At 40.6% G+C, this 27,252-nt stretch overlaps 1 protein-coding gene across 9 annotated transcripts; it reads right to left on the reverse strand.

Moving 5' to 3' along the window:
• Positions 1 to 1,233: 1,233 nt before the first annotated feature.
• phldb3 (pleckstrin homology-like domain, family B, member 3) lies at positions 1,234 to 27,220 on the reverse strand. Of its 9 annotated transcripts, none has more exons than XM_085291366.1 (18): positions 27,021 to 27,220; positions 26,597 to 26,669; positions 17,565 to 17,586; positions 17,146 to 17,227; positions 16,292 to 16,447; positions 16,019 to 16,129; positions 15,569 to 15,706; positions 15,016 to 15,144; positions 13,050 to 13,223; positions 11,032 to 11,139; positions 8,246 to 8,347; positions 7,957 to 8,044; positions 7,244 to 7,421; positions 6,003 to 6,084; positions 5,483 to 5,632; positions 4,645 to 4,855; positions 4,292 to 4,377; positions 1,237 to 2,074 (listed from the first exon to the last, which is right to left on the reverse strand). In XM_085291366.1, the coding sequence occupies exons 4-18, from the start codon at positions 17,194 to 17,196 to the stop codon at positions 1,940 to 1,942; spliced, it is 1,899 nt and encodes a 632-aa protein (XP_085147492.1). In that variant the 5' UTR covers positions 17,197 to 17,227; positions 17,565 to 17,586; positions 26,597 to 26,669; positions 27,021 to 27,220; the 3' UTR covers positions 1,237 to 1,939. The 9 variants fall into 9 exon arrangements, with proteins under 9 accessions (XP_085147493.1, XP_085147492.1, XP_085147491.1 ...); XM_085291365.1 differs by having other exon boundaries at positions 17,528 to 17,586; XM_085291367.1 differs by lacking the exons at positions 17,565 to 17,586; positions 27,021 to 27,220 and adding an exon at positions 26,850 to 26,913 and having other exon boundaries at positions 1,234 to 2,074; positions 4,645 to 4,852.
• Between the last annotated feature and the right edge of the window lie 32 nt (positions 27,221 to 27,252).

A 27,252-nucleotide genomic window follows, 5' to 3' on the forward strand; every position in this document is an offset into this window, starting at 1 on the left:
GATACTCTCTCTGTATTTCAGCTGTTTTAACCAAGTGCAGAATTGTGCATAATAATGCATTATTTGTATAATGCATTTGATCCCACTGAGAGCTTGAAATGGGAAAGAAAGGTGAATTATGAGCTGATGTTAATATTCTATGACACAATAAAGACAGAATAAAGACAGTTCTGGTACCTTGTACCAGCAACGTGTACCTAATAAAGTGCCTGGTGAGTGTACACAGTGATGTACTTGGAAATAGCTCGACACTAAACTGATTTTCAATGTTATGTTTTTCAGGAGCAAGGGTGATATACAGAACTGCAGTAACTACAAAAGTCAGCAGAAGCAAGACGTGTGTGGGCAAGGGAGACACGTGGAAAGCTGAACATGTTACGTACGAGGTAATGACGGTGAATGAGTTTTAAGTATCTGGGGTCAACCATCCAAAGTAACTGACAATGCACAGGAGAGGTGAAGAAGAGAGGGTGAAGGTAAGGTGGGGTGGAGTTGGTTGAGTTCAGTGTCAGGTGACAAGGCAAAGGGAAGGTTTACAAGATGATAGCGAGACCCGCTGTGTGGTTTGGAGATGGTGACACTGATGAAAAGACAGCAGGCTTTGCTGGAGGTGGCAGAATTGAAAATGCCAAGATTTTCACTGGGAGTGACCAGAATGGACACAACTAAAAATCAGTGACAACTCAGGTTGAGCAGTTTGGGGACAAAGTTAGAGATAGCATAGACCAGGGCTGCCCAATCCCAGTCCTCGAGAGCTACTATCCTGCAGCTTTTAGATGCATCCCTACTCCAACACAGCTGAATCAAATGGTTTGATTACCTCTTCAGCATGCCATCATGTTTGGCAAAGGCCTGATAACAAGCCATTCATTTGATTTGGGTGTGTGGGAACAAGGATGCACCAAAAGCTGCAGGACGGTAGCTCTCGAGGACCGGGATTGGGCACCCCTGGCATAGACATTTCAATCTTGCAGAGAAGCAACAGTTGATAACAGACAAAGGATGTTGTTGATGTAGTGAAGGAGGACATGCAGAGGGTTGGAGTAACACGGGAGGATGCCAGGGACAGGGTGACATGGAGCCAGATGATCTGCTGTGGCAGCCATTAAAGGGAGCAGCCGAAAGAAGATGATGACAAGAAGATGACAAACTGGATCATATCTGTAACTTCCACATTCATTCGTCAGAATTATTTATTATTGCAACCATCTTACAATAAAAAGTTTATTATGAATAAATGCAGATAAAACTTTTTTTATGAATAAAATTTTAATAGTGCATAACAGTGTATGTCTTCATTTATATGAAAATCAAACCCATAAAAATTTCTGAATAATAAATAATTTAAAAAATGTCATTTACAATGCATCTTCAATAAAAACTGAGAGAAATTTGGACATTTTAATGGGAACATCTGACAATATAAAGCAATCCAAAACATATTACAACACAAAACGGTCACAGTGTTTAACCTCGACGTGCCTCTGACAGTCTAATTTAAGTGCACTTATTTTTGGACTGTTACAGTGGAATGCATAGTATTGCACAGGAGTTGTTATTATGTTCACCACCTGCTGTAGTGTATTATTGCGTAGTGTACATCATTCTTGTAATGCTGGATTGTGACCAGGAGAGGGAGGTAAAACTCAGCTTAACACCTCCCAGTAACAGACACCCATTGTGCAAGCTGCTGAGTGAAGCTGCTTGTGGATTGCAGCTGGTGAACCTCTGTCGCCATCAATCACTCTGTCAGTAACAGTTTCCACAACTCAGTTTAACCACATCTGTATCTCATGCACTTTATTCACATATTCATGAGTCCAGGTATAGAATGAGCTCCTGAGGTGGATCTTCAACAAAATCAGACCTTAGACAGCAGAGAGGGAAACACAGCCCTCTTGCGCTGCCTGCCTAGAAGCAAGGATTGTAAATTCAAAAGTTAATAACGACTATGCTCGTCTGTTGCTGTGACAATAACATCCATCCAAATCCGCATGGACACTGCACTGGAAGCCACCAGAAAGAACAGACGGTCATATGTCTTCACACAGAACGTCAGACTGGGCCGTGGTGACTAAAAAGAAGGCACAGACAATGAAACCGTCATCAGCTGATGAAGAAGCAGCTTTTTTTTGCTTAGTGGTAATGTTTTTTTTGTTTTGTTTGTTAAGATATACCAGTCATTTTGGACACACCTTCTAGTTTAATCGTTCTTCTTTATTTTCATGACTATTTGCATTGTAGATTCTCACTGAAGGCATCAAAACTATGAATGAACACGTGGAATTATGTAGCAAGCAAAAAAAGAATTATATATTCTCCAAAACAGCCCCCCTTTGCTTTGATTGCTGCTTTGCACATGTTTGGCATTCTCTCGATGAGCTTCATAAGTCATCTGAAATGATTTTCCAACAGTCTTGAAGGAGTTCCCAGACATGCTGAGCACTTGTTGGTCATTTTGCTTTCACTCTGTGGTACATCTCATTCTGAACCATCTCGATTGGCTTTATATCAGGTGACTGTGGAGACCAGGCCATGTGGCGCAGCACTCCATCACTCTCCTTCTTTGTCAAATAGTCTTTACACAGCCCAAAGGTGTTTTTGGGGTCATTGTTCTGATGAAAAATAAATGATGGTCCAACTAAACGCAGACTGGATGTGATGGCATGTCACTGCAGGACGCTGTGGTTGCCATGCCGTTTCAGTGTGCCTTCAATTTTGAATAAATTCCCAACAGTGCCACCAGCAAAACATACCCACACCATCACACCACCTCCTCCAAGCTTCATGGTGGGAACCATGCATGTAGAGAACATCCGTTCAGCTTTTCTGCGTTGCACAAAGACACAGCGGGTGGAACCAAAGATCTCAAATTTGGACTCATCAGACCAAAGCACAGATTTTCACTGGTCTAATGTCCATTCCTTGTGTTTCTTGGTCCAAAAAAATATCTTGTGCTCATTGCTTTTCATTAACTTGCGATTTCTGAGGCTGGTGACTCAGATGAATTTATCCTCAGCAGCAGAGGTGACTCTTAGTCTTCCTATCTTCCTGTTGTTTCCCTTTACTTAGCTGATTGACAACTATTAGAATCATGGCAAGAACCAAATAGGGCTGTCAGCTGTGTACCAACCTAATTTCTGCACAACACAAGCCTATTAAGAAGGCAAGAAATTCCACAAATGAACCCTGACAAGGCACACCTGTGAACTGAAAACCATTCCAGGTGATCATGAAGCTCAATGAGAGAAGGTCAAGGGTTTTCAGCACTGTCAACAAAGCAAACAGTGGCTTCTATCAAGAATCTAAAATGCAAGGTATATTTAGAGTTATTTATCATTTTTTTTCTTTGCTAGATCTATCTCTCTATCTGTATAGATAGATACCATTAAATGAGAAGGTGTGTCCAAACTTTTCACTGGTAGTGTATATCCGAGTAAAACCGCTGCCCAGCAGAACAAAAGTCTGGTAATAAGAGATTAATGTTACAATAATGTTTGTACTTTTTAACCATCTTTCTCATTTCTGTCTTGCAGCATTAACTTAGCCTCTATTTGTTGTATAAGTGCAGACTGATAATCACCTGTTTCACACAACTAAGAAAAGAACAGGATCTTCTGACCACAAACTATTTCCCTGAGGATTTTCTTTTCCTCATTTATTCCTACATGGTGAATAAGGTCACTGTAAGTAAGAGGGTTGACACTATTACTTTCTTAGAAGATGCCTGTGAGCACCAAATAAAAGTCTTACTAAGCAGTACTGTTACCAACAACCTACCTTTGATTTCTAGTCTATTCAAATATGATGGTACATGTATCAGGTCATATCATATAAACAAAACTATTTGGAAATATAAGGTAGCAAAACAAATTTTGTAACTGGTTTACATACTACAATAAACTCAAACGCACATGTGTGTACCTGTGATAGTCATCTTAATTCTACTTGAGTTGTTTTGTTTGTGTTAACTGTACGTTTCAGGAGAAAGAAAATATTTATTGGACTTCCTCTCTGCGCTATTGTAATATATTTAATAATCATTATAAATATTGGTCCTGAAAACATTCTGTAAAGAGATTCTAGAAATATTTTTTGAAAGTGTTTTGGTGGATTTATGACTGGATGACATGTCAAGAAATGACTTTAGAACCTCTACAAAATGAGTCCAGTGCAGTTTAAGCTACATTTACAAACTGTTGCCCTTCTGATCCAAGGTCTGTGCTCAGGAACACATGAAAAACTTCACAGATTTATTTAAAGTCCAGTTGTGTAAAATATGAGAACTCACAGAGGTGCCTGTTCGTAGATGGTCGTAGTAAACTTCCTCTATTGCTTGGAAATAAATGACTCCCTTTAGCTTCCTTTCATCACAGTCTGCAGCAAAGGCAAAAAAGGAATTTTAGAACATTAATATTGAATATTTAAGTCAATGTGAATTAAAAAAAAAAAATTATTCCTTGTTCTTTCTTCAAAGCACAATAAAACGTAAGAAAAAAATTTAAAAAAATGTTTAGAATAAAAACTTTGATGTGATGTAATCTTATAATAAGTCTGACCACCTCCTAGCGTGACAGAGAAAGGTTCATTCAAACAAAGAGGCAAACACAGAGTCAGCGAGCACACCCCTCCAACCAGTCTAACCTGTATAGTAGGCTAGTCGTCTGTGGTCCATGTCAAACAGGAACCATCTCTTCTTCCAGGTTTTGACCCTCCCCCCTCGTTTGGTCAGGAAGCCCGCACAGCGTCGAGACGTCAGCCGCAGTTCCGTGCAGCCAGTCACTCCATGACCCAGAGACTCCACATGGGCCCTCAGGTCAAAGTTTGGAGAGAGGAAGAGGGGCAGGCTACGCTGCTGGAAGACAAATGGACTTTAAAGAAGCTTGAAAAAAACAAACAGTCAATTTACCATGATAAACTGACCAGTTCCTATTGGAGTTTATAGTGGTTACACTTGTTTTGGGTCCCCAAACCCCAAGGATGAGATGATAAAAATGTGAATGTCTTGGTTAAAGATGCTGGAAGTCAGTTAGTTATAAAATCATGAAAAATGAAACAGAATAACAACAAAACAGGTGACATAAGCGTCAAAGCTTGCATTGTCTTTTGGTACCGCCATAGAAACATTTTATCCATTCGCTTCTGCTTCTCCTTATCAGGGAAGGAGTCAGGGTACCCGGAGAGAACACACGCAAACACGGGGAAAACATTCAAACTGCACACAGAAAGGCTGCAGCCAGCTGGTGGATTCTAACCTCTTACTGTGAGGCAACAATTCCCAAAACTAATCTAACAATCCCGCGTTAGAGTTTCGTGGAAACTCCTTGTATTGTGGGTAATGTCAGCATCAGGTCTCGACAAGAACATCGAGAATACATGGATTAAAAGGACTACATATGCGTGTCTGTTGCATTAGGTTTAATCGTTTTACAAGGAAAACAAAATATTTTTCACTAACTTGTAGTTTGAATTTCATTCATACCTCAGAGGCGTTTGGGGAAGAGATGACCCGTTGTTGCTCTTCAGGTTCTGGCTCTGGTCTTTGTGGGGTCTCTGGTTCTGGTGGTTCTGTTCTGGAAGAATTAAGCTCTCTTTGTCTTCTCTCCTCCAACAGCAACCGTTGCTGATCTTCCTGAGTTCACACGCACATCAAAACAAATTATTATCCAAACCATTTCCAAGGTAACACAGTAAGACGGAAGCGACACTGGTTTAACCCAGCTCGAGGTATGCATGCAAAAGCATAAAGGAAACTGAAATCAGAGTTACACTCTAAATCCTCCCATTCCTTTTTTGAAATTCTCTGAAACTCTCATATGCATGCACATTTTTTTAGTCTCTCCAACTGCCAGTGCTACAAACATGCATTACAAAACTCCAAACATCTGCTGTCTACTTTCCTGGAGCTGAGTGGGTGTCAGTAATCAGACAGGCGTATCTAATTCAGTGTGTCGCTGATGATTAGAGGTGTCAGCGAGTGTTTCCCACAGCAGGTGACTCACCCGCTCTCTGAGCAGCCTCTCTCTCTCTGCTTTGGCTTCCCTCAGTTTCTTCTCAATCTCAATGAGATCCAAAAGGCATGGACTGTAAGAAAAAAGTAATAATATAATTGAGTACAAAAGCTTTATACAGTTAGTTTAAATGAAAAAAAAAATTCTTTAGAAAATAATCCAATTAGCTGTATTTGTTTAACAAGTTATCAGTAGAATTAAATGGACATATGAAGCATAATCAATCAGACTCAAGCTTATCATCAGCAAAGATTGAGCTAGTGTTTAACAGGATGCGACAATGCAAAAGGCCAAATCATGACATGTGCTACATCATGAAGTATTCCTGAAACCCATCATGTAGTATGTCCAATACTATTCAATGAACAGACTTGTAACACCAGTGCAATCACCTCAACCGACACCTAACCTTATCTTCTCCTGCTGCGCAAGCCCCATGTTCATTTGCAAATGTTTTATCATTAACAGACAGCTCTACACCCGTTTACTTCCAGTAACACAACAAAGTACGCCTTCAACTGTTGCTGCTGTTGTATGCAAGTTCACAACGTGTGTTGCTAACGTCGTTTGTTAATAAGCCAAAAAACATAAAATAATCTGGTCATTTTGGCCCAATCTGAAATCCATCCTTTGACCATTATTCCAACTGGAAAAATTTATAATGCAATATAGTAAAACTGCTCAACCAATTACTGAATCTAATATGGATAGAAAACAAAACAACAGCCGTGGGAAAATAGTTAATAGCAAAATGTGGTTGCTCCCACTTTGATTTTACACCCAACGTGGTTTATATTGTGTGTTCGTGCAATTTTGGCCTAATTAAGAGGGTTTCTTGTTGCACTTTGCTGCCACAATGTGTTTGAAAGTATCCTAATTTATCAAAAATGGTTTTATCTGCTATAGTAAAGACATAACAAACAGAAACTGTGGTCATGGAGCAACCTGATGCCAAGTGGTTATAGTGCCTTGTGTGTCTGAAAATATACTTGATGACCACAAATCAGGACCCACTAATTAATAGTGTCAAATTATATATACATATTTTTTGTATTAAAAATGTGAATTATGGCGCAAAAACCCTTCACATGCTACATTTCTCCACTCAGTGGGCCAAAAGAATAGCAATTAAAATCCATTCTGGTTGCATGTGAATATAATTACCTAGTACATGAACGTTGAAAAATGCATTAAAGAACCCCATTTGCTTTTTAAAAAGTGAAGACACTGACCTGGCAGCACGAGAGCTTGTTGTACTATTACATGGAGTTAGGACTCCACCACCATTGCTGGCCCCAGGTCTGTCCCCATTGCCGTGCCCACTGCTGTGCCCATTGCTCAGTCTATGGGACAGGACAGGGGATGTGAAAGCCTCTGGGGCCTGGCTGTCAGGATGCATCCTTACCAGCACTGAAAGTGGAAGGAAATAAAAAGAGACATGTGAGAACAACATGCATTGGTCAGCATAAATAGCTTTTTATAAGATTCGGCATGAGAGAAATCTGTCATGTGGTATCAAAATGTTAACTCACTCATTTTATATTTTACATACAAGAAGAGTCAGATATGATTTTCAGGAAGAGACTTAGAGGATTAAGAAGAAGAGCAAACTCCTGACAAGACGTGACATGACCCTGAAGATCCGGCTACTATTTAATGACAGATAGATGGGCATGTGAAAAACAGATACTACTGGGGAGATTTAAGGCTTAAGTATATGGATGATTCTCAGGCTCATCTGGTCCGCACAGGCAAAACCAATGTAATAACGACCTGCCAACTCTACTGACACGCCTTTGATTTGACTAAAAGGGAGGGAACTGAGCAAACAGACCAGACAAAATGAGCACAAGGGTGCAGAGAGAACATGTTTATTGTTCTATATCACAAACATCTCAGCCTGAGCAATCAGGAGGACAAAGTGAGGTAGAAAAATTGGACTCACCTTGTGCTGACACCGGCCTGTCGTTTAGTCTGTTATTGCGATGCGAGCTTCGTCTCCTGGGCAGACTGACACCTTCTTTGCTTGGATCCTAAAAAATAAAAAGACAGTGTGCTTAAAGTACATTCAAAACACAGACACTGTCATCTCAGATCTTTCTGTTAGCTATCAGCACATGTTTTGGAAATCAGTAATTGAATTAAAGCACAAATGTCAATTATGACATTAGACCAAATGATGACATTAACTGTTGCAGAAACAAAAAACCAAACCTGTGTGACAAGCTGCATACCTGCGGAGGCTTGTGAACCGTCAGAGGAGAAAGAGACATCATGCAGGGAGCTGAGCTGGTGATGTCAGACCAGTCGGTGAGCGGCTTCTTGTCTTTGCGAACCTGTTTGAAAGCCAGGTTTAAATTCCAAACCTCAGTAAAGCATCTGTGATCAACACTGGCTACAGGGTACAAATACAATCTGTTCATTTTCACCAACTGTAACCGTAAAGCAAAACACATTCGCAACATACCACATCTGCCTGAGAATTAAAACTTCCAGGAGGGATTGTAATGAGTTAAAAAATTATCACAGCTCCACTATCTTCCCCTCTATCCCTCCCTCTCCCTGCTTGACTCACAAACACATGAGCAATTCAGTCACTACATGCAGTCCACTGTTTAACCCTTGTCCGCCTCTTTCACTACTCAGCACAACAGCACATGCTGGCAGCAGAAGTGTGGCTGTTAAACATCTGCTGCACATACATCAGTGTTGTTTTCTAAGGGATTTGATAAATATTCAAAAGCTTTCTTGACACAATACAATCCAACTGTTTTCACAAATAAATATACAAATACACAAACAGCTCAGAGCACTAAAATTCCCAACACATCTGTGACAAGCAAACCACATCCTGCATGCAGTCATATTAAAGTCATACACACTTGGCCATGTTGTCTGACACTGCTTCTCCCTCTCTCCTCCTCTGTACTGCCACTCCCTTCTGCCCTCCCTTTTTCAGTCCCCTCTCTTATTTACAACAGCTGATGAACTTCACATTAATCCAGTTTCATGACGGACGCTATTTTAAAGACCCTCAGTCACACAAATCAACTCGAGTGCAGTCATTTTACTTACCAATCGCTGCAAGGATGTGAAACTTCTCCCAGCTTGCCTTCTCTCTCTCTCAGACATCCACACATTCACAACTGCAGCACCATCCCTCACGTTGCTTACTCCTCCCTCTCTACCCCTTTCCCTCCCTCCTTTTAGTCTGAGTTAATCTCGCTCTCTCTTGCGCTCTCTCTTTCTCTCTCCCTTCCTCGCTCACTCTCGCCTCCTCCCTCTGCTTGTCTCATTTTCCCTTTTACTCATCCAGATCTTGTCTCCTGCTCTTTTTTTTTTTTTTTTTTTACTGGTGCAATCATAACTCCGATTAAATGGAAGCCACTGACTGACAATGAAAACACATAACACATGACAGCGTGGACTATACTCAGAGCTGGATAGATGTTTCACGAAACTGAACTGAAAAGAAAGAAACGGGTCATGGACACATGTTAGACTTTCGGAAATCTTTCACTACTCACAAGTGATTTAGAGATTTGGATCCAGCTTTAGTTTTGCTAGCAGTGCAACTCTTTTGATCTTTGTTAAGTTGTGCTCAGATTGAATAAAAACATATTTATGCACTTAAGGAACTGTAACCAGTAATAGAGGTTGGTTAATTTGTTTCAGGTTTTTAATACCTAACTTAATATATAGGTTTATGCTACTGCAACAGCAGCATTTATCTGGAGTCAATCTTCTCTGTACAATAATATTGACTCTCGTGTAACTTTGTTTTTCTCTTTATTGCCTCACGGTGTTAATATGTTTTCTTTAATCTGTTAAATGCTCTACTTCAATCATTAACTAGCCACCAACTTTCTCTGCTGCTTGGTTCTAAGCAGTTAATCCACAGTTTGCCTAGGCTTTATTTAGTGCCTGCTGGGGCTTGAAATAAGGCTGATGAGAATGGTGCAAGTGAACCAAAAACTGCCTGAAAAGTGTAGGCTTTGTCTGTACGAGGTGGAAGCCCAACTGTTAAGGTGAATTTGTAGAAACTGTCAGGAGTAGATGTGGGTTTGAATTTCTACCCTTTAACAAGTCTGGGAGGTTTGGCAGTTGGCCCACCATCCATACAAGTCAAGTGAATGCCAATGTGGTAACCTATACAAATGTTATACAAATTCAGTAGTAGTAGTGGGACACCAGCTCAGGGCTTCCCCCCCGAACAGGTTTTAAAGTTATTTTTAGACCTTTTCAGACAGATAATGCTTATTGGCTTTATGTAGACAAGTACGTTAGAATGAATAACCTGTTCATTTGCAGCAGTTGAAAGATATTAAAGCAATGAGGGGATCTGTAGGGTCATATGATAGCCCTCTGCAGGTTTGTCACTATGAACTGAAATCTGCAGACAGATTCTGTGCTGCTTAAAAAACCATTTAACTCATATCTGAACTCACTTCCCGGTTTACCTCGTTCACTATACTTTGTATAACAAACACTCATCATAAGATTCTTAATTAGAAAATTTCAGAAAATTAGAAAACTGTTGCTGGCCTGCTGGGTCTTGATTTCTGCTGAGATTGTGGGATGGTGGGATCAAAATTTGGTGTAAATAACATGAAAGCATGGATCCATCCTGCATTGTATCAGTGGCTCAGGCTGCTGGTACTGTAATAGTGTAAAATCTGCTGTAGCTGTATGATGATGCCATCTCTATATGGGGTGTTTCAAGCACGTTGTGGAATCTATGCCACCAAGAATTAGAGGCATGACGATGTCAAATGTAAAAAATTCAAATACAGCCACCGTCATTAGGAGGAGCTAGCTGCCTGCTGTGCCTTAACCAAATAATCAAATACTGCTTCCAGCATATGAAACATCAAGAACAGACAACACAAAAAAGAAATAAACAGATTGGTAAAACAGAAAAGTAACAGAACTAACAAATGTGGCCATCGCAATAGAAACTACACCAGTTAAATAAAGACCAAAAGTTAGTAAAACCCACAGTATGACAAATCCCACATACCATTTGGGTGTGTATGAGCTCCCTCTTCTCTTTCCTCAAGGCATTCATCTCTCTCTCTTTCTCCTTTTCCATGTCCCGCAGCTGTCTCTCTAACCGTTGGACTTGCTCCTGAAAATTCAGACAATCATTCCCATCAGTGCGGACTGGATATGGCTTCCTGTCCTCCGAGATAATATCACGTGCTGTAGCTGATTCATGTAGCTGTTCTGAGTTTACCTTATCTTTTCATTATGCTGTGATGTAATATTGAGTAAATATCCCCCGATGTGACAGTGCGTATGTCGCTGTGAGTAAATACAGGTCACTAAGCTGAGTCCATCTCTTCAGCCGAGACACAATGCAAATCAAATGGCCATTTTGCAAGTTAATGAGAGGCACAAGACTGACACAGGAGAGCAGGACTGGAGAAGCAACTTCAATGAATATATGGCTGATATAAAATCACCACTTTAGGGCAGTAAGAGTGAGAGATGTCATGTGCATCGAGGCCACAGTGCAGCTGAGTCAACTAGCATCCCTCTCACACAATCCCAGCCTTCATCTCCGGGGCTGCGCTCCTCCTCCTACATTCTGAAGCTAATTGAGAAACAACTGAACATTATTTTCATCATCTATGTTTATGGAATTGTAAATGTTGGAAGGAAGAACAGCTTTTTGGAACAGCCAGCATTGAAATGTAAGTCAAGACTACCGGTGTACAAAGTAACAAACTATTAAGAATTTAAGTTTAGTTCTTTTAGCTATCCTAGCATGTCATGTTTGGTTGGTTCACTTTGAAATATCTCAGCAATTACTGACATGCAAAAAAAAAAATTTCCCAAGAGCATTAATCCCTCTTTGGTGATCCTCTGACTTAGAATGTCAGCAATGTTGTTTTTGTGTCATTCTGTGTAATTGGTGCGTTTCTTTCCTTTTATAAAATAAATATTGGACATAATCTGTGAGAGAGTGAGACTATTCAGAGTATAGAAGACTTCTAAATGAGGCATAAGATCGTTAATCACGTTAACTCCACTCTGGCACACAGTTTGGCTAGTCAGGATGAGTTTTCAGTTAGTGTCATCATCAGGTTATATTACGAAGCACATGCTGCCTGCTAAAATCAGCATGAGATCATTACTGGGGTCTGAACATTTAGCTCAGAATAAGCAGCACCCAACCATGATAGAAAAATGACCTGACAACACAGAAAAAAAATTGCACTAGGAATTAAGGCAGGGGTGGGCAACTCCAGGCCTCGAGGGCCGGTGTCCCTGCAGGTTTTAGATGTGTCCTTGAACCAACACAGCTGATTTAAATGGCTAAATTAGCTCCTCGACATGTCCTGAAGTTCTCCAGAGGCCTGGTAACGAACTAATCATGTGATTCTAAAACCTGCAGGACGCTTCCCATCCCCCTGAGCCACGGTCACCCCAGTCCATAAATAAGAGTATGCACACCCAACGTGTCAGTTGAACAACAGAACAGCAGAACAACCCATCTAATGTGGTGATTAATGTGATTAATTTCACTTTTAAAGTGCAACAGCCCTGAAATGCTATCCGAATCAGATTTATCACTTTGTTGTTTGATGCCAACAACTCTGTGATTATTGTTGGAGGTTTGTGGTTCTTCTGTTCACTTTCTGGTCGGTCTTCTCCTCATTTTAACTCTCAAAAAGAGGAAAACAGATTTCAGCAAAAGCTAGGAGCATGGTGCAACACATTTTAGAAAAAAAACCCCACAATCTTTATGTGTCTCTAAAAGAAGCATGGAGACTGTCCAGACTGTGATCAAAAAGAACTGGGTCCTGTTTCTATAGATCTTTTGGAAAACTGTTGTACTGGTATATATTCAAGTGTTAGCTGTTCCTATCATTTCATCCACTTATTGTATGCACAAGTATGACATCACATGTCTGCACTGATGCGGAATTTATGTGAGAGTAAACACTGAAAAAAAAGCATGTGACCCTGATAACACTTCAAGGAGCAGCTGTGTAACTGTCTCAAAAACTATCTCAAAGACGCGCTGTTTACCTGTGCAACGTTGACCAAAAGCTTCTGGCATGAGATTTCCTTTTCAAGCTCTCCTTCACTCTCTCTCTCCTTGCATTTGCTCTCATCCTCTTCAACAATGCCGGTCTCTCGCTCCAGAAAATTAAACTCCCAATCCTCAAAGGCCCGAACTGATGCCTCCATCGCCTCCTTCTCCTGCAATGAAGACAAAAAAAAAATATTGTGTAAATAAAGGTGCTTTTTTATTGTGAACTGCTTGCTAAAATGTGTCTTGTTCTGGAGCCTAAGAGAAGGTTTATGAATGTAACATCCCCAAGAAATTTATGTGGGAAAATCAAAAGTGAATGGATGGAGGGAAGATACAAAACAATGCCTTTGGCACTCTAGTACAACAATAACTACTGAATGAATTGACTGGTTGATTGATGGAAACATTCCATCGTTCTGTTTTATGCAGTCCAATCACTGGTTTTTCTACTTATATGCTTAAAACAATAACCCCCCACACATCCAGATGTTAGCACTGTTAGCACCCTTATTTAATACACCAATCAAGATTATAATAATAATAATAACATAAATAAGAGTGAACTCTTTACTGGATTTTTTTAGTGCAGATCCATGTATGAGTATGGTCACCTTTAAAGGTTGATTCATGCTCTTACAGAGATATTTTTAACTTTGTGCAGAACTTTTTAAAGTTTGGCAAGCCTCGTTCCATCGTCACTTTACATGACAAAAGAGTTTACTAGAGAGAAATCAATCGACAATGCTACACTTCCTTTGAGAAGTAGTTTAACACCTTTTATTACACAGCTAGTAATATCAAACTGACAATTGCTGGCACAATGCTGCTACTCACAAATGCCAAATTAGCTTATTTATAATCTCCAGGTTATTTGTATTTCTTTATTATCATGATCTCACAATACTTCTCAAACATCTTGTTGTGACTCAAACTTTTTAGTGTACAATCAAAAGACTTGAGTACGTACTTATGTGGACAAAAAGTTAAGTGAACTTAAGAGGTTCATTATTCTCAAGGTTTGGCAACCGGAGGCACACTTCCAGTATAAGCACAAAATTCAATGCTTCACTGCCTATTGAAACACTCAACGGCCTCACTGGAATGCCTGCTCTCTTAGTGCTGTGCAACACGTACTTAGGTCCTGTTTGTGTGCATGTATGCAGCTTTTTTTCTGTGAAGCAACTTGTGAAAAACCTGTTTTCTAGAAGCCCTTTCCAAATAAATCCGACAAGTTACCACAGAAAGGAACCAGCTACCGGACAACACTAAACCTGTCATTAAACAATGCGATTTAAACAAAAAGGTTTCTCATCTTGTTCTGTTGCATTCACAGGCAAAACACACATCCTGTGTTTTGTTTAGGTGTGGGTAAACATTAGCACTTCAGGTTGAACAGGTACTGAACAATCACTCACTGTATTCAAGACAATATTATGTGCAAGACTCAGCGCTGTCAACACACCTTGTATCTGAGACACTGTGATATATCAAAACAGCACACCAAGCATTAGCTGCAGTTATGTTTTATCTAGATAACTGCCATCGAGACACAACCATTGGGATGTTTTTGTGTCTCTCTATATTTAAAAAAAGGCAGGATTAGATGTTTAAAAACAGAAAACAGAAAAGACCCAGATGTGTTTTTGGGTGGTACTGGAAATCTTGAGCATACAGTTTTTAAAAATGATTTACAGCCCACACCCTAAAGTAGGAAACAGACGTTTGATTACCACAACTTCAAGGAATCTTATCTGGCTAAAGCCCGCTGGTCAGTTTTGTGTTTGTGTTTAACATATTTTGAAGAATCATCATTGTAGATGAAATGACAATGATGCTGGCTCTGTTGGTTTTGCAGATGTTTTGATTGAAGAAAGAAAAAAAAAAAAAGAACACTGTGGATCACCCAAATGACTAACTGTAACTGTCATCCTCCACCCATGCTGAAAATGTCCTACTCGCCTTCTGTAGCTGCAGCATTAGCTGTTCTCGCTGACTTTCTGGCTGACTTGGGATCAGTTTCTCTTTTTCTTTGCACCTACTCTTCAGCTCCTCCACCCTGCGTCGCTCCTCTTCCAGATTCTCTCGTTCCTGCATTTACAGAGAGTTAGAAAAGAGCGAGCAAAAAACTGAAATGCAAAACAAAAACTCTGCCTGAAAAGAAACAAGAGCAACAGGTCTATTAACCTTTGTTTACAATGAGGGCTGGATATATTTATCTTGAAAACATGTCACATGTTTGACATCTAACGGTTAATGCATGGGAGCTGACTTATCACTGACACGATCTTGTGTTGACTTTAGCTGCACATTACTGAGCCTACATGCCAGTTTCTTCTGGGGGTGTAAGTCCTACACTAAGACACTCGAAGTCTAGGAGGGCTTGAAATATGAAGGTGTGGCATTGGAGGTTAGGGGTTAAAAAAAAACCCCATAACATCTGCCAAGTTTTAAGTATTTAAAAAGAAAAAAAAATACTAAAACTGTATTAGATAATATCACATGTATCTTTTACCTTTTGTCTGTCTGTGTGTTTGTGCTTCTCTCTTTGCCCGGCCTCCTCCTGTAGATCCTTCAGCTTCTGCGTGTGTTTGTGCAGCCGGTCCTTCTCTGTCTGCAGCTCTCCTTGTAGCAAAGCAATCTCCAGCTGCAGCTAAGAGGGTAGAAGACGCGACCGAGGTGAATCATACTGACCTGACCTTATGCAAGTCAGAGTTAAGCATTCCTTTATCGTGACTGTAGTGGAGTTTGGAAACGGCACTGCAATTTCAATGTGCATGCATCAGCAGAAACATCAAAACCACTTTTACAAGTTTCGCAATTGATCTGATAATTCCAAGTCAATTTTCTCAATCAAATAACTGGAATAACATGTTAACCCTATCAGCTCTTCAGCGACTTTATCCAGCAGTTTTTTTTTGCACGGTGACATAACGTTTTTGTCCAGATCATGTGACATGCTCACCTCAATGTTTAGCTCTTCCTTCTGCTGTTCGATCTCTGTGATTCGCTGTTGGAGCACGGAGGGTGATGGCAGGACCCTCAGTGAACAAACCTCCAACTTTTTAATGGAGGTCTGACAGAAAGCAGGAAAAAGAATGAGCAGACAGAGTGACCACATGCAGGCTGTTAGGCTGGGAAGGGCTCAGACCAGCAATGATGATTCATTGTTTTAACCAGAATTAAAAGGTCTAACAAATGACTACATCACCACCATAGACAGCTTCCTCTCCCTCACCTTCTCGTTCTCTGCGCTGCTACTTTCTGTGTCAGACTCTGCCCCTGAGGAGGCGGGACTCTGACCATCAGTCATTCTGGTGATCCACGGAGGCCGCAGACCCTGCTGCCACTGACTCCTGGAGTTTTCCATATTGTGTTGGGGCATTTCTATAGTCTGAAACAGAGGAGGGAGTAAATGAGAGCTGGAGAGTGTGGGGTTGGAGGGGTGTCTGGTTGACTTTAGTGAGTATTGTAGTAATCTAATATGCTGCATGGCTGAAGGTGTGTGAGGGATCAGGTGACAGTTTGCTGAGGGGATAGGATGGTTGAATAAAGCAGCATAAGCAGAGAAATCCCCTCCAGCTTCCAGAAAACAGTCTGTGAAAACACCTTGCTTTGAAGAGTGGAAGTGAAAGAGCGGAGTTAATATCCTATATGCGTGGTGGTTTGTGGTTGGGTTTCAGGATCTCTCTCTTAGCGAAGGACTATCAGCGTGTGTAGACACAAGCGTGATAAACAACAGTATGTTCTGCTGTAGCTTCAATGGTCATCAATTACAATTTGAAAGGAGCAAGATCAGAAAAGGCTTTGAAGTACTGTTATATTGTACTTTATCTTCTCTGTCACATTCATGTGGATTTACTGAAGAAAATATTGTTACGTACAGAGCATATGATGTGCTACATCAAAGAGCTTAGGAACATGTCAGCCTACAATATCCTAATCTCTTCATTATGTTTTGTGCTTTCACCCTCATCTTTGTGGTCTCTCTCTCTCTACACACACGCACAAACAAACCCTAGCAGAAACACCCATGTGTGCACAGGCCAAAACAAATTTGTGGGAAAATACTTTTGATTACTATTGTCCAACCTTTTCCCACCATCTTCTCTCGCCCTCTGTGCCCTCTTCCTTTCCCTCCATGCAGACCTTATTAGGTTGCAGGGAATGCACGCTGAGCAAAAGTAGAGATAAATTTAAGCCAAGATATGAGCGAGAGCTTCCAAACAACCACTGGCACACTGACATCCAGAGAGGGGGGGGGGGGGGGGGGGGGGGGGGGGGGGGGCACTGGGGAGGGATGAAAAGGCATGGACAGAGAGCAGCAGAGAACAGCAAGGGGGTGGCACATCTCATTTCTAGTGATATAATGGATGGGAAAAAAGCTGATGTGTCCTACATGTGGCTATAGATTACAATAATGTTCATACAACAAACATGTTACGTCTTGACAGTGAAAGAGTAGAATTTGCACCTTTAAAATAAAGACTGGATCACTGTGACTCATCTACCTTTTTAAGAATGTAGAGTGGTCTGTGGAGGAAACACAAATAAATGTGAGCGTTATCTTTTGATGGGGTATGTATACAGGGTATTTCCCTAAAACAAGCTGAAACTGCACTTTCCGTTTCAGGAGTGATATTTTACCACGTCTGGTACCTAAAGGAGAAATGTGACTGAGGACTATTAATGGTCTGTGACGTGTGTTATTTTTCCTGTGCAGTCACAGTTTACAGTATGACACTGATATATAGGCTCCCACGAGACAGAAGCTATTAAAAAATAATAATAACAACATACATTTTACATGAAAACAGAAAAACAAACAAATAAAAACACCAAGAACCAGCAGCCCAATGAAAGGAGGTCCAGACAACTAAGCAAAGTAACAAAACTTTGACATAGATTGAAAGTTAATTAATATTAATATTTTTGTAATATTATGTGCATATGCTTGATTACACAAACATTTCTAATTAATTTTATGTAACAATATTGAATAATTAAACAGTTTATTCACTAATGAAGTCATCTATTAAGATAGTGATTCAGCATTTGTCAGGACAGGATAACTATGTCCTGATAACCCCAGGACAAGGGTGGGCAAGAGTATTACAAACACCCAAAGATCCACCGACATATCTTTTTTGGCTGACACTGGTCTGTAATCAAATCAGGCGGAATATGCTGGTGTCAGTGGCTGACAATTAGCTGTTGTGAAGAGCTAAAACAATTTAACACACTTAAGTTATTTTAAACATTTCCTGAAATGGTACAGTATTAAATAACAGAAATATAATAATAATTTAAAAACATATTAGTTTTAGATTTTGTTCAAATTGTTGCTTTAAACATACGTATCAGCCTAGAATACCTACAAGCACCTGTCACCATAATGAGTCTTGCACAACACCTCATTCAAGACCTGGGCCCTGTGCTTCGTACGTCGCATCCAAGATCAAATGAAACATCCAAGACCAAATCATCGCGCTAACTCTGAGCTCGCTATTCCGGTTCCCCGAACACACCTGTTGTTGACGATTAGTATAGCTGGATGAAGTAATGTGAGATCACTGGGTGGCCCAACAGGGGCTACGCATTGATAGTAGAAACATTGATCGGCAACCCTTTGATTGGTCGGCGAAAATGTCGAAGGAGCGCGCTCAGTATTCTTCGGCAGCAGAGCAAGAACTCTTGAGTGAGGGATTTCAGGAGTTTCAGAGTTTAATTAAAACGCAAGGGAACACTGCAAAGGCTGCAAAAGCAAGGAGAGAGGGCTGGCAGAAAGTTGCTGACAAATCAAACTCGTAAGTAATTCAATAATAACAATAATAATGGAGTGGATTGATATAGCGCTTTTCAAGGCACCCAAAGCGCTTTACAATGCCACTATTCATTCACTCTCACATTCACACACTGGTGGAGGCAGCTACGGTTGTAGCCACAGCTGCCCTGGGGCAGACTGACAGAAGCCAGGCTGCCATATTGCGCCATCGGCCCCTCTGGCCAACACCAGTAGGCGGTAGGGTAGATTTATCATATCACACCATATTATCCAATATTATATTACATTATATTATATTATAATATATCCCCTTTCACATTAGAGCCACAACAGGACCCACTAGAACATGGGAACAAGTAAAAGTGAAATATAAGAATATTCTACAGAATGGTAATATTTATCACTTATATTGCTTGTCGTCTCTTGGAAAGAGACCCTGGAATACTCTGTTTGTTTGTTCATAACAGCAACCAAGAAAAGGGCAGAGCAAAAAAAAAGACAGGTGGTGGTCCTGCACCCCCTCGTCAACAAGTTGGTTAAGTGAATAATACCCTCACGGGAAAATCGATATCTCTCTATGAGCACACTGTCGCGCTGAGCTAAAGGATCCTGTCTGTCCCGCAATATGCGCTGAATTCTGAGGACTCTCCTTATCAATCTTGCACCTTCCGCAATGGGTTGCTCGCGTAAACGGACAGGATATGACTGCGACAGACTTCCCAAATCCACCTTCGCTTTTATAGCCGTGGTCTCTCATCTTGATTACACGAAGTAATTTACAATTACTACTCTGAAATATGAATTACATCTGTAATAATCACATACATGTAATAGAATGATTAATAGTACATTTCCCTTTTTTAGGGAATGACCTGTATGTATCTGTGTGAAATCAATAAAAGGATCAAGTGCTGCATTATCTTTAGTTACATTGATGTTATTTATTTATGGTGAAACAGTGGTGGAATATCGCTGTTGCTTTCGTATGAATGACGCGGACATACCTGCATGGCCGCGATCTAATCCTGTTTACATAAAGTAAACCTGCTCCCCAGCAGGTTTACGCTTACGGCTCTGTTGCTATGACAGCAAGTCCCGGATGGGCTTCGGGGAACCGAACGATCCAGGATCACGCGAAATCGTCAACAATCTCATCCAGCTAACTCACTTAGCGCGGTACGAAGAACAGGCCCCAGATTGATTAAATGTAAAAAAAACAAAACAAAACCCTGAACATTAGAGGCACCATAAAAGAAATATGTATCCTATATTAGACTGGACTACATAAATTATTTGGCCACTAAATAGGAGTAAACAGGAGTAAAAATGCAAGCAAAAAGAATTAAGACAGTATGCTTTGTATCATAGTTCGGGCAATTACAGTAACACACAAAGAGAGAAAGTTAATGTGTAAAAAGTTGGGTCCTCGCTCTCTGATCCTCTGATATTCAGTGAAAGCTGTCAATTTCAGGGAAAACAGGACAGGGAGAGCGTCACAGTGAATTACATCATAATCCAAACAAACATTAGTGCAAGTGTTTGACCTCTAACTAAAGTCCAGCAAGATACCCTATCAATGCTAGAGCCAAGACATACAGGAGTAAAGTCCAGGCCTCCATATTAACACGGTGGTTTGTGTAAATAAAACAATCAAAAAGGCAAAAGAAACACTAATGAAACAAGATGGAGCGAGACAGTAAAAAAAAGGGGGAGCAAAGCTCTGCCTGAAAGGCAGATCAAAGAACAAAGCAGAGTTTTGTGCCCAAAATAATTGGACTTGATTACGGGGAGGGGAGCGCCTCTGGAGAATAAGATGCCAGAGAAAGAGAGAATGACCGGAGATGCAGTTCAGGATCAAGTGGGATCGTGTGTGTATGTGTGAGTGTGTGTGTGCGTGCGTGTTATGTAAGGAATCCCCAGAGCAAAAACAAAAACGTAACCCTCAGAAATCGGCCTGATCATATACGTTAACTTCTATCGGTGCAAAGTATCAGTCACAGATCATTTATAGCCAATATCTGATTCACCACAACACAAACAGTGTGAAGGGGTTATGCCTGTTCGACAACATATCAAGCAGACATGAGAAAAATGCTACTCGTGTCACTTTATCTCACACAGCATGTGTGTTCACTTCAGAAAAGTTTTATCTTGCTCTTTTACTGTGATGCTTCTCACTTCGTTTGATCCCAGCTTATCCAAACAGAAGTGAGTCAGTATGTGGGTTTGTGTCCCGATTCATGACTAACCAGCAAATTGGATTTTTTCTGGAACATTTCATTTGCTGCCACTGCCTGTAATTTCAAGAACTTATAGCAGTTTTGGTATGTGTGTGCTCCTGTATGCTGGAAGCAGCTAACACAGCCTTGAGCTACAAGACTTAAGCGGAGATAAGGAGGTCACGGAAAACTGGTGAGCTCACACCTTTCCAATCCTGCACTCCTTCAATCCCAACCAATGCTGACTCACAGCACATTACTTGAAGATATTTATCAGACTTTGCACAGCTCCCTCTGGAGCCACAAAAGCTTTTATACAACTTGTCCGTGTATGCAGAAGCACTCCCAGCGAGTTGTAGGAGACTTTGCTTGTAACAATCTGTGGAGTTTCTCATTAAGTCTGAAAGCCGGAGCCAAGGTAACCTGATGATGTCATAAGTGCTGTTTTAATCAAACTGTAAATGAGTCAAAGTTGATATTATATAATGTTGAAATCAATAATGCTCCACGTGACGTGTAAATTGAAGAATAAAATGTATGCCTCTGACCCACTGGTTTAACAAACAAAAGCTAACCTTATCTAAATTCAAATAATCTGTTCCTGAAACTGGAATATTTTTTCTTTTGCTTATTCTTCAATTCAGCCGAGACTGGAGGCCACCCAGGGTTCTGCTCAAGATTTCTTCCTGTAAAGGGATCCTCCCAACCCCACCACCAAAACAGGGACTGAAAAGATCCCCACACCTCCCCTTGGAAGTTACACGTTCACTACGTATACACACATTTTACACACATGTGCTACTTTATTATTGGCTCAATCAGAGTCACGACATAAACTGAACCTTTAAGAACTGTAATACCAACAGCTTAATAAAACAGGGAGAGCTATGTCTGTCAGTAAGACCTTCTACTATGTGCATGTGTCAGTGCAACAAAATGACTGGCTTGTATGTTTTCTGTTTCAGCTTTGGATCATATTTAGTAGGTTTGCTGGATTTCTCTCCATAATAATAATGTAAGATTTATCTGACATGTAAAGTGCCCTAAGTGACTGTCATTATGAAGTGGAGCTTTATGGTTAAAACTGAATGTAACAATTGAAAAGAAACTGAATGACGCTATTCCTCCCTCTCCTCCTTATCGGGGTTCAGGTGTATAAGCAGCCACCTCCTTTAACTCATTCTAGGGTACACTGAGGCATTCCCAAGCATGCTGAGACACATAATTACCCCACCATATCTTGTGTGGAGAGATTATGTCTGTGTCTGTTCCAGGGCCTTCTGCCTGGAACAGACACATGCCCAAAACACCACATATAGGAGGTGTCCAGCAGGCATCCAAGTCAGATGTTTGAATTACCTCAACTAGCTCCTTTTGACATGGAGTAGTAGCAACTTTACCCTTTCCTAATGATTAAGCTCCATCCGTTAATTGCCATCTTATCGTGGGGGAGGGGTTGGCGTACTTGCTTGATCCCAGGAGCTATGTTTTCTGGGGCAATTTGCCCCCCAGTAAGGTCTAAATTGGTCTTAGATGTGCCCAGACTAAGAGGCATTCAGGGGGGGAAAAAAAAAAACAACCTTAGGAAGAAGTAGTCAAGGTCAACTACTAATCGGCCTGCCATAGGGTTATCATTGCTCCACCCCAGAGCTTCATGGACTTGGTTCAAGGGTGGGTGCTTGCAGGGGAGTGGTTGTCAGGCCTTAGCCTATGGAGTCTGGCCAGGAACAGCACAAAAGCTGTGCATCCATCAACTGCAGGAGGAACACGGAGCACAGAGGTAATAGGAGTTTGATTCCTTTTTGATGGTTCTAAGGAACTGAATACAGTACATAGTGTGGAGGAAAACCATTTGTTCATTTTGACTCTAAACTCAGAGCTGCCTGTGACAGGTTTACAATTCATTCCAATAACAATCCAAAATGACCTTGTCCTCATCCGGACCCCTCATTAGTAAGTGGCTAACGAAAAGTATGGGGATAACCACAGTGTGCACAAAACCATAAAGTCAACACTGACAAGAGCAATATTCCACTAGCTGTTCAGGACAAAAGAGCTCTGACCATGGCATGCCCTGTGTGGGTGTGAATGCTGATTACAGCCTGTCACTGTGTGTTCAATGCAGGAGAACTATAGTTTAAAACGTCACATGAGCAGCATGTGAGCTAAAGTGCCTCGTATAGAGCAGGGTAGCTTACAATGCCAAATTAATCCACACGAGGAAGGCTTAGAGGTGAACTCACTCAGTTCATTCATAATAGTATAACAATGCAGGTCTGAGCGATAAAAGTGCATCAGCTTCAAACTAATTTTACAGACACAATTAAAAAAAACTGAGAAGCCAGATCCTTTTGAATGAGTAGGAGCTGACCCAGCTTATACAGTGACAGTTTGATTTTCAGCAGTTAATATTTGCCCAGGCAAACAACAACTGTAGGGAATTTATAGGATTTTATATACTAAACTGGGTATGATCAAAACACCTACCTGTGCAAGTTTTTAGAGCAGAACAATTAAGAAGAAGCAATACTTTTAAAATTTAAACTCAAAAACATCATTAATTCTGTCCATTTAAAGGATCTGTAAGTTATAAAATCAGTTTGGCTTTCCAAAATATACATACACTGTGACTTTACACTGCATGGTAGCGTCTTGTACATTGGCATGACACAAATCAGAAGTGCATGTTCAATGGCCATCATAAAAGGCTTCTCCAGTTAGTTGCTGTCTCTCATCTTTCGAAGGAAAAACATCAAAACCAGCCATTAAGCCTTGCGACCTATTAGGACAAGTCACATATTCTTTTTATTAGCCACAATTACAGGCTGTGGCTTCGATCACACAGTCCAAATCACCAGACCTTATAGGGTTCTGCTCAATGGCAAGCCTGACATCATTACATCACTATCTTATTCATAGAAGGTTTCCAGAGAACAAAAATAAATTTCCTATTTTATTGTCAAAAATGTAAGCACAGAAGTCCCACTTTTTACCACTTACTCGCACTGGCCCTGCTACACTCTCTGGCTCGCAGCAAAGGAAAAAACAACAACAAAAAAAACACTTAAAGTGATGGTCTCATTTTAGAAGAATGAATTTTGGTTGGAAAATCTTTTGTTTAGTGTTCCAGTGCTGGCTTCAGCCAGAGTGCAATAGGTACTGCTTTATATGTGTGCAATGCACATTTTAAATGTTTATGCACACTCATTAGCCTTCATGAAGCAGAGGAAAAAGTATTTGTGGACATTTGGGCCAAAAGCCTACTGAAATTTAACAGAGTGAATCCTGTGGATGACTGCAGCAATCTCTGGATCTGCTGCATATGGCTCCTGCTGGCTCAGCACAGAGGACCCGAAAGCTGTCATCGCCACACAAGTTTCTGAGCAGGAAGAGCAGGTGAAAGCAGTCCTGGCTGTCACCCAGCTGTTAAGTGTGGAGCGGTCTATCCTGCCTGACACCTGGGTTGGCAACGCATATAACAAAAGCAGTGATGCAGCAAAAAAAAAAACAACAACATAGACTTCTGCATCTGAATTATGTATTTCACTTATGAAAAATGGGCTGACTAGAGAAGAAAAAAAAACTGGGAAAAGCAACTGTTACTGGAAATCTCACTGCAGAACCACTGTTGTTTACACATTCCAGTGGAAAATTTCTTGACCAGCTAATGTCAGGTTTAGATATTTTTTAGTGATGGCAATGGGAACTTGACAAGATGAAGCTTTTTTAAAATTAGTTTCAGTTGTCATTCGTACTTTCCAGATTGTGCGAGGCATCCTAGAGAATGAAAATGCAAGGCTCTTCTTCAGAACTTGGCTTCGAGATCAGAAAAAAACAAAGTAGAACAAACAGATAAGTGGTTTCTGTAGCCAAGTATGGGCTCAATTTTAAATGCTTTAATCCAGTGCCAACACTATGACAAAGTATTGTTGCGAGTACTTCAAATACTGTGTTTGAGGGATAAAAGATATCTAATATAAGCTCTCTAAACAATAAAGGAATCTATCTAATATGAGAAATAAACAGACAAGATTATGAACTTTCCATTTAGCTTTTTTAGCCAATATTGTTTTGTTTTCTGAACTTTCATATGGGTTTTTTCTGCTTGTAATGAGCCCTAACTGAGCAGAAACATGGTGAATTATTTTAAATCAGGATATTATTCAGAGGTCAACATTATTCTTCTCACTTAAAGATAGTTTCAACAAGTCAACCTCTGTTTACTGAAACACAACAGCTGAAATCAGGAGAAGGAGAGAGCACATTATAAAAAGTTGAAAAATATATTGATGCATCATCTTCAATGTAGTGCTGCAACCGTTAGTTGGGCAATCAGTTGGTTCTAAGCTTTGATAATTTACAATAAGTAAACAAAAGGAAAGTAAAACTCATGTGTCCAACAAAATGTGGATTTTCCACTCTTCTCGGTTTTTAGAGTGTTCGTAAGACTAAAACTTTACTGCAGAAACTGATGAAATTATGATTGTCATGTTACATTTCTTTTAGCCAGACTTTAAAAAAACAGATTTTGGATTTTGAAACCCACGTGTCATGATGGCAAGAATCCTCATTTTCAAAATCCTGATTTTGTGATCACTGTCACACAGTGTATTAGAAGACGTTACTAGTAACACCTGAGCTTTGTCGCAAGTTCACATCTGCACTCAAACTAAAATACTGTATATCACAAACAGAAAGCACGCTTTCTCTTAGCCACACAGCCATCTAACTGTTGCCTTAAATAAGACCCACACATTAGAAAGTCAAAGTATAAAGCAAATGCAGGCATTAAGGTATAATGTGAGAAAATCTCTCAAGGCCCTTGTGATTTATCTGCTACTGTGTTTCAGTTCCTGGCATCAAGGCAAGTTCAACTGTATTCACAGCAGTACTTTGGTCTGAGTAAACCTGTGGGAACTGTGATGCAAGGAGTTATCCTTTAATGACTACCCGGGACACTGGGCTCAGACACAGATTTGTCAAATGTGCATTCAGACAAAACATGTGTGATTGAGACTGGGGAGTAAAAGCCAAAGGCAGAAGACTCCAGACAACAAATCCTCACAATCCCACCTCAGCCCGCTCTCCCACCCACTGTTTACTTTGAGTGCTGATGGAACGATAAAAGGGGAGGTATCCCCGGGTCGTTGTAAACAAAAAGGGGAAATTTATATAAACTCTGTGAAATTTATCTCAGAGGACATTGCTTTGGATATTTTTAAAGATAAGACGTGAGTCAAAGCGTGGGATGAAACATTACGAAACACTATCATTTTATTAACGCAGCCCAGGTTTCAAGCAAGAGGACAGTTTTGCTTTGAGGAAACTGTGTTAATTTCTCTTTTGTTCTGAGTGGAGAGATTATATACTCTAGAGATGGTCGCTGGTAAGTTGGTAACAGCACAGTAATGTCAAGATTGAGGTTTAAACACAGCCTGCTTAAGGCTCTCTGCCAAGAGCAAAAACTGTGTGCTGGAGAGGTCTGCTGACTTGCTGCTAAACAACAAAACCGATTCAAAAACAAAAATACGGCTCTTACCTGATAAACGTGGTCCAACTTCAGCAAGACATGCGGGTCCTCTGACGAGTCATAGCATAGTGACAAAGCCGGACTAAGTCAGAAGGGAAAACACGAGAGGGGGGAAAAAAACAGCGAAGAGTCACTTCAGTAAACTTTTTTTGAACGCTGTTTCACTTTCAGGTACTGTCAGCGTTACTTTGACCTCGCCAGCTGCTGTCTCTGTTAAACCGACGCTCACTTTATCGCATTTTTTCTGGTGTTTAATCCTCACCTGGTTTGATTCAGTCCCTTCCCAGCAAAAAGAAAAATAATGACAGTTGAGCGCGAGCGGTTTGTCGGCACCAACAGGTGAAAGCACGCGGAGGAGGGCGACGACAGAGAAGGCGGATGCCGACTAATTAAAGTGTTAAGGCTAGCGGTAGTCACAAACCAGTATGCATACCTTTTTTCTCGACAGACCTCACACCCGGTTTCTTCGCTGTGGAGACCTCAGGGAGAGTTTCGTTCAAGTCTGGCACTGAAATGGGATTTCTATTCTGGGAACTGACCGGGTTTTCTCATTGTGGAGTGATCTGGGCATGCTGCCATACTCTGCGAAGAGACTACTTAAATACATTTGATGACATGCTCCTGTGGGAATAATATAATAATATACTGATACAGAAGAGGCTGAA

The sequence above is a fragment of the Mchenga conophoros genome, linkage group LG11, assembly GCF_057382185.1.
Source record: "Mchenga conophoros isolate Kocher_MC1m ecotype Shallow Benthic linkage group LG11, M_conophoros_male_GT1.1, whole genome shotgun sequence".
Lineage (NCBI taxonomy): Eukaryota > Metazoa > Chordata > Actinopteri > Cichliformes > Cichlidae > Mchenga > Mchenga conophoros.

Coding starts and splice junctions, on each gene's coding strand:
- phldb3 (XM_085291364.1), bottom strand. CDS start 17,196: ATGGAGGGAAAGGAAGAGGGCACAGAGGGCGAGAGAAGATGGTGGGAA. Junction 7,422..7,956: donor CAGGCCGGTGTCAGCACAAG/GTGAGTCCAATT, acceptor TTCCACTTTCAG/TGCTGGTAAGGATGCATCCT. Junction 4,856..5,482: donor CTTCCCCAAACGCCTCTGAG/GTATGAATGAAA, acceptor TTTGTCTTCCAG/CAGCGTAGCCTGCCCCTCTT.